The sequence below is a fragment of the Crocodylus porosus genome, unplaced genomic scaffold (genome assembly GCF_001723895.1).
Source record: "Crocodylus porosus isolate Cpor-Errol unplaced genomic scaffold, CroPor_comp1, whole genome shotgun sequence".
In the NCBI taxonomy this organism is placed as follows: domain Eukaryota; kingdom Metazoa; phylum Chordata; order Crocodylia; family Crocodylidae; genus Crocodylus; species Crocodylus porosus.
Window position 1 is genome coordinate 11,017,314 of NW_017728951.1, and position 7,919 is coordinate 11,025,232.

General features: G+C 42.2%; 1 protein-coding gene across 5 annotated transcripts in view; it reads right to left on the reverse strand.

Moving 5' to 3' along the window:
• The window catches only part of TACC2 (transforming acidic coiled-coil containing protein 2), a 196,113-nt gene that overhangs the window by 120,040 nt on the left and 68,154 nt on the right, over window positions 1-7,919 (reverse strand). For 4 of the 5 annotated variants that reach the window (XM_019555907.1, XM_019555909.1, XM_019555906.1 and 1 more), the window contains one exon: window positions 4,550-4,675. The exons of the other annotated variant lie outside the window; for it this stretch is intronic. In XM_019555907.1, the coding sequence (XP_019411452.1) occupies window positions 4,550-4,675 (126 nt within the window). The remainder of the gene's footprint in view (window positions 1-4,549; window positions 4,676-7,919) is intronic. 5 annotated transcript variants of the gene reach the window in all.

Below are 7,919 nucleotides of genomic sequence, written 5' to 3' on the forward strand. Positions count from 1 at the left end.
CCTAGCCAAAAGGGAAACATTTTTTATGGAAACATCCTTTGGCTACTGTCATTTCTAAAATGCTTTGCAACGTGAAACTAACTACCAAACCTGATTTTATAAATGTGCTTTGCCTCGGCCTTTACAAAAAGAAAGGTTTGCTCTTACGAGCTATAAGATTTATGATGATCAAAAAAGAACAAATCAATAGCAAGCACTTTGTATGTGGATTGGGTTCATTGGTTGTGTAAATGATGCTGGAATGTTTTCGAGAAAGGTCAAATAATTACTTGGGACATGTACATGAGCTGAAATACAACTTGCATGATTTGTTGTTGGTATAACTAATCCAATCACCCTTGTGTCCCGTTTGGACCAGCAGGAGTGCAGAAAGGAAAAGGGATGTGGTCAGTGTAAACTGGAGTATATCTGCCATGACAAGTAATGCAGTGATGTACAGGTAACAAACCTCATAGTCTAAAGTGAAGTACATTCCCTGCACTCTCCAGTTTAATCCTGGCATAACTGTGATTTTTCAGGTGGCATGAATCACCTGCACTAGGTCAGACACGCTAATTAAAGTGCCTCTGTAAGACCCCGAGCCTCTCAACAGCCATTACTGATACACAATATAGTATTCTCAAAGCAAAAGGGCAATAAACACAAATGGTACAGCTTTGCCACTGCCAATCCTCTGAGATACCCAAGGGAGCCAGTAATCTCTCAGACCTTTATAAACTCCCAGCTGCCCAGTAATTAGCCCACTGAGTCAAATGAATAGAAAATCAGGAATGTTTCTCTAGGTTTGCTTCTTGTTTTTTATTTAAAACATTCACTCTGAACAAAGTTTTTCACTCCCTCCCCCACTCCTCTTAGAAGCCCCCATTGCTGCAAAGCGGCATTGCTCACACAGAGGGATAATCAGACAAACAAATGATACTGTGTTGAAAGGTAGCAAGAAACCTCCCACACATCTGCTGCTCCACGTGTCTGCCCCTATCCTTCTGTAAGTGGAAGTTAAACTGGAGTGAGCTGCCTCAGGTTACCTTCTGCTTGTTATAGAATAAGAGTGGACATACAAAGCAATTGCCGAGGAACAGCTGACACAGTAAGTCCCCTCCCTCTCTCCTTTTAACTCTGTATATTTTGTTCATCTAACCATATGCTCAAGAATACACCCCCAAAAAGCTGTGTGAGCACCACTGATTCTCAATTAGGGTACCAGGGCACCCTGGAGAACTGTGAGATCTTTTGAAGGATGCTGCGAGGTATGAGGAGATAAGTACAGGCTCAGGTTCATCCCTGCCTGGCTGTCCTGCCCTACTGCCTGGTTCCTCTGCAACAAGGTAAGCACTGTAATAAATGAATTACTGTTGAAATGGGGTGCTACTCAATTCGCAATGAAGGGGTGTCTTGAGTCAAATGAGGACAGCCACAAGTTTAAAAAGGTTCAAAACACTGCCCTATTCAGTCCGGCTATACCCACCTCCCAAGACCACAGCAGATTTTATATCACCAACATCAATACTATCACCTCTGCTTGATTCATAAGCAGAGTTATAGTTTGCACAAATAGCCCCACTTTGCAGGTGAGCAATGAGAAAGAAAAATGAAGCCATTTTTTCCCAAGGTCTCACAGTGCATCAATTGTGTAGTCAGGCTTACAGCAATTGATTTCCTACCTCCTAAGACTGAGCTTTACTAGCATGCCTTGCTTCTTAACATTTATTCTGTATCTCATACCTTCTTCCCTCTCCAGCACTCAGCTGCAGTACCTGACCTGGGTGCTGGGAAAGAAGAGACTCAAGGGACTCTCCTGTCAGGCTGCTGAATGACGGCTGTATTACTTCACATGGCAGCTGCTACTCCAGTTTAATGGCTACAGCAGAAGCTTTCTTCAGTATGCAGAAAAAACTAGAGGATTTCCACAGTAACAGACTCTTGGGTCTACATCTGCACTAGCTTTTCCACAAGCATTGCTTAGCTCTACAGGAAGCATCCACGGAGCTAAGCTCTGTACTACGGAGCGGCCACCTAAACTCCTCCTGGCTTTCTTGGCACAGGAGGGCCTGCACTTTTCTATAGATAGTTGGACTGCTGTTACAAAGCTCTCTGCACCTGCAGCAGAGAGGGAAAGACTTGCATTTGGCTTTATATGCATAGACAAAATATAGTCTAATGTAGCAGATGTATTAAGTATGGATGGACCTGAAGTTTTCATTTGTTTTGCAATAGAAATGAAAATGCGTGGCCTTCTAATAGGTGAACTCATTGCCTATTTCATGTCAAGGAACAGAGCTAAGGATTTGGTAAATAAAACCCACCTTCAGGAACCAGACCATGTACTGCTCCCATTGATCAATATGTTATCACCAGGGAGAGGCAAGTGTCCTCAAGAAACAAAGCAAAGATAAAATTTCTTGAGTGGACAGATGGAGGGACAGTAACTGATCCCTTATTACACACTGCCATCTGGAAGACATTTAACACAAACTGACCCCTGCTTTACATGCATCATTATTTCTCCTGTCAAAATGCAGACCATCTGTATTATAAGAGAGCCTTTATAAGCAAATATTCACATGGAAGCAAAAGGAACTAAATATAAGTAACTAAATATGTTGCAAAAAAGTACTTCATAATTATATTTTATTGCAGCTGAACTGGAATATCATCAAGCCATCTGTCTTGAAATGCACTACGCTTTTAAAAGATCAACACACAAGCAAAACCAGTGAGAAGGTGTACTGATGCAGAGAGGTTGTATGTACATGCCATAAAGAAACTTTTCAAATTAATATTAGCAGCAACTCTGGACCAATTCTATATGAAATGCTACAAAAGCAGTAGCAATATCACGCCTTGGTTACCTGAATAAGCGAGCATCAGGAGAAAGTTAGGGAAGGTGGTGAGACATCAGCAAAAAATAAACTTGATATAGGTATTTCTCTGGGTCTTGGCATCTGCTGGAGGAAGAATCTGATCATCGGTGTGAGTTCGTGTGGTTTCCAGGAAACTACTAATGCAAATCCCATAGAAGGTGCTCAGAAGAGAGCTAATTGGTACTGTATAGACCTTCCTGTTTCTGTTCCAGGAGGAGCAGAAAACTACATATAAGACAGCAGAGTATCACTTACAATTTAAATAGTGCTCAAGAGCACTGTGGATGCTGCTAGCACTGCTGGTATGACCCTTTCTCATGTATTCATTCAGAAAGAGGCCCCTAGCTAAACTCATTAAGAGTTCATTCCTTTTCTAACCTGCTCATCATTACGATTCAATCAATAATGGTGAGGGAGCCTGTATCAGTGTTAGCCATAATCAAGTATATTCATAAAGACTCAAAATAAATGAATTAGTTCAAATCTTACAACACCGGAGAGGGAAAAAATCATTATCTGCTTCCCTAGCATATCTCCTAATTTCTCCCAGGTTTGTTGGGAATGGGTTTTTTTGTCCTCAGTTCTCTTTCCAGCCTCAGTGTTCCTTCCTGAGATTAAAGGAATGTAAGATCTGAAATGCAAGAGAAGGAAATCCCACAATACTAAGGGTTAACATATTTAAAAGTTTCAATCATTATAGCAGCCTGAGTCCCATTTTCAAATGGGATTTGGATACTTTTGAAACCAAACCTAAGAGGACTCAGGTTCCTTGGGCTCAAATCATTTTGGGAAGTGGGACTTAGGCTCCAAAATTGTTTAAAATCTGAAAATGTATCCCTAAACAGTAACTGAAAAGTAGGTAGTTGGGGTACCCACAGAACCTAGCCATAGCAGCATGTAGTTCAGCTTCAGCGAAGCTCCCGTGTCCATAAGGTTTTGCAACTCATGCTGATTTCTATGTAGTCACACTACTGGTACCCCAGCTAGCCAGCTGAACCTAACTTGGGTATGTGTCCACTCCAGTACAGTCACAGTAGAGATACAATAGAGACATATCCCTAGACTACCTCTGCAGCTGGACGTTAAAACCTGAACTTGGATACCACAGGCCTTTCCTCTCTGGACAACTCAACTACAGACAACGTAACTAAAGGCAACAGTAATCGTCATTCAACACAATAATAATGGGACTTTCCAAACCATTCTAGGTGACTGACTTTGATAACATTAGTATGGTTCCTGCAGAGACCTCATCACAAGCAAAGAATCAATATAAAAAGGCTTAAGCAAAAACGGCCAAGGTACCTCGCACTGACAAAAAGATACAGTATGTTAGTGAAGGTATAAATTTCACTTGCCTGTCCCATCCAGCCTTATTGTGCCCCACAGTTAAGGTATTTTCTCCCCACCTCCCCATCCTCAAGTAAATGCATCTTGCTAACTTCCTTTGGAGTTTCTGCCTAAAAGGGCAGAGTGAAATTCTAATACACATTCCACAGACGCTTGAGGGACGGAGACTGCCAAGTGCAGGCACAGATCCTGCATAGCATTTGACTGTCCTGGGCACACCCTTATCCCACAGGCATTTCTTGGCAAATGATAACCCCCGTATTCCTCCCCCACCTATAGCAGGAGGAAGTTTGCCCCTGCTACCCACCACCATAGCGGCACTGAATTGCCTACTGTACCTTGCTGCAGTCAGCTCACTGGTAGCCAGAGTAGCAGCATGTTCACAAGACGGAGAAACAGCTAAAGGTTGTTCGGAGAAATCAGAGGAAGAAGCCAATTGTATGTCATCACCTGGCACAGGAGAACTGCAGAGGAAAGATATGGAAAAATGGCAGACTTAGAGGCCTCTGTAGAATTAGTCATCTGTAATCTCTACATCTGGAGCTCTTGTTTAGAAGAGGGGATATATAGCTATGTTACACATACACTATGCATATATGAATATTAACCACAAAGGGAAAGCGTTTTTTAAACAAACGACACATATATATACATACATACACATATACATACATACATACATATACATATACATACATACATACGTATACACACACACACATATATCCCATTTACATGTGTTTCCCTCTCCCTGAAGTCAACAGGACTTTGGCCTGAATGAAGACTCCCGGGAAAGGGAGATATTATAAAACAGGGAGACTTAACACTAGCTGTGTTTGTAAGGCAAAAAATGAATGACAAATAGTGTTTGAATGATAGAAATGATACCATTCCTCATGTCGAAGCATAGTGGGGGAGGATGTTTGGAGGGCTCAGCCATGAAGAAAGGACTGCATGGTAGTAAGTGGATTATAAGATGCTGAGACAGCCAGAATCCCTGTTAGGACTCCTGTGAAATGCATGCCCAAATCTAAGAGGACTCAGGCAGCAGCAACAGCAGCACCACAGGCCACATTTTCAATGACTGAAGCATGCCTCTTGCCATCCACCAGTTGTATTAGCTGAAGGAAGGAGCGCTCTGGTCCTTTCACTTCCCTTTTAGGCAGCACTCCGGTCCCTTTCTTTAATGGTCACCTCCATTTACAATGCCAAGCTCTGCACCCTCTCTTGCTCATATATGCATGGAATAATGCAACCTGGCTCTTGGTGACTGCTACACAGGTAGGTGAAAGTATGGTTATCATCAAATGCATTACAGAACATACAAGAACAGAAGCTTTGCTGAAGAAGTTTTTTCTATGAAGGCACTGTGGCCATGTCTGAATTGTCTCTGCGTCACACCCAGAAGCAGCACCATGAAATGCCATCCCAATTTGCACATACCACCTGGCAAAAAATGAAGCACCGTAGCTATCTTAGAAAGGTGCCCTTAGAGGCTGCCTTGGTGAGCCCTGCATCATCCCACATGAGAAAAGAACATTACTCTGCTTTATATTGTGCCTTCATCCAGCTTTCAGACCTTGTCCACCTAAAACCAAACCCTTGGCCATGCCAAGAAGCTGCAACTCTGAGAAGCTCCTCAGCTGTGAACATTTGGGCAATTAGCCTGGGGCCCTAATTATAGTACCAAAAATTGGACTATCCCCTTTCTGCACTTTCAGAAGCATTTTTGCAGGTTTCAAGCCTTTCTAATTTAATGGGCAATAGGAATTTCTATTGCTGATGGGTCCATATCTATCTTATTAGCTTGATTTTGTTTCTGCAAGCTATCTTAAAAATATGGTTTAAAAAATATGATGCCTGACCTCCCCATCCCCCCACCTCCCTTTAAGGGACAGCAATCACTTTACCGCCTTTTGAAACTGCCATGTGCTGTTAAAGGGCAAACCACCCAACTGATCTCTTCTGCAACTCTTTGGTCCCACACCTTCCATGCTGATGTCCTATCTTAAGTAATGAGACGCAAATCAAGCGTCCGTTCTCAGTCTCTGACATCTCCTGAGTCTAACCACAAGAGTTTCCAGGGGTGCACAGCTCAAACTTCGAGGTCCACGTCTGCAAGCTGAACTTGTCACTGAAGGACTGCTATTAGCAGGATCTACACTGATCTTATCACATGGAGAAGCAAGAAGGCAAGCCACGCATGCAGGCACATGCACAGATTAATACATTGCTGCACATTGAGGACGTAGGACTCGCTGCTCTGCCTTTTTGTTTCCTAACGATTTAACAAAGAATTATGGCAGGCCACTGGAACTCCCTAGTGGACTGCATGCAAGCCACAGCCTGTATGTTGTACACCACTCACACAGATTGAAATCCATTTTGAAACAGAAAAAAAGCCACGCTGTTAAGTACAGGCCTAAGAATCAACAGCACAAATGCGAAAGGTCATTCAGTCTATGGCCGCGGGTGAAATTCTTTTACATAAGAGTCTAATATACTCGCTGCACAATGTCACCACTATGGGCATATCTAAAAATGCCCGTAGTGCTGTGGTATGTAGGGATACTCAAGTTAATTTAAAACATGCCACCTTGGCGACTGGAGACAGTATAGCTGCATTAACATGGCATTATTTGTGAGCTAATTATTTTGGAGAAGAACGGGGGCACAGTGCTGAACACAGCTAGGCTGTTCCCGGAACGGAGATCACCTGGTCAAAGCTCGCCTGGGTACCTCCACCTAGCACCGAATACTGCTGTTGACATAAGCTGTAACCCTTCCAAGGAACTAACCAGTCTTTCAAACGACTTAGGTCTCAAGCTCACAAACTCTAAATAAAAGGGTGTGATTATTAATAACACTTGCTATTCCACTGCCTGAGTTCCAGGTCAAGACTGGAAGAACAACTAAAAATTACTTCCAAATTCTGCGTATGACTAGCATGTCTGAAATATTTTTCAAAGAAAAAAAATACTCCACATTTTACCAACCAGTTGCTTAACAACAGCTGCAGCTAGCACACTATAAATTGAGTCAAAAGACCAAACAGTTCAGTTTGCTATCAATACGTCACCGGGACAAGACTTCTACCAACATGTGTCCTTCGGCTCTAGAGTTTCATACTTTTAATCTTAAGATAGTTTCTTGACCTTGCAGAGACGCATTTTCAAATCATTGCTAGGGAGACGCATATATAAAGTCACTAACGAGTCTTAGCAAGTTTCACCTGTTTTCCTGCTCTGCATTAAACATCACTGAATAAACAGGAAATAACTACATGTACCCACTGGATTTTAAGAAGAAATGCTATGGTTCTAGCGCAATGGTAAAAAAATAAAATAAAATTGCTAACTTTAACTCAAGTAGAAATTGTGCTTTCAAATAAGTAAAAGCAAGTCTTAAGTGAGGATAACTGAGGAACAGCAGGCATGAGATAGCTCCTCGAGTGCATCTTCTCTCACAAAACTAGGGTCAGGTTCTGTTGTGGAGCTGTCATTGCTAGCACCAAGTTCTGAACCCTAAAATAAGAAATTAACATTTTAAAACTTTACAAAAATCTTAGACTCGGGAGTTGGTATGAATCAATCTTCCAGAATGGTCTATGTTTTTTTCCCTTTCATTCCCTCTCCTAGATGGGCAGGCTATATATATGGCTACCTTTGAAGACTGCCAATAAGAGATTCACACATACTCTGTGGCAGT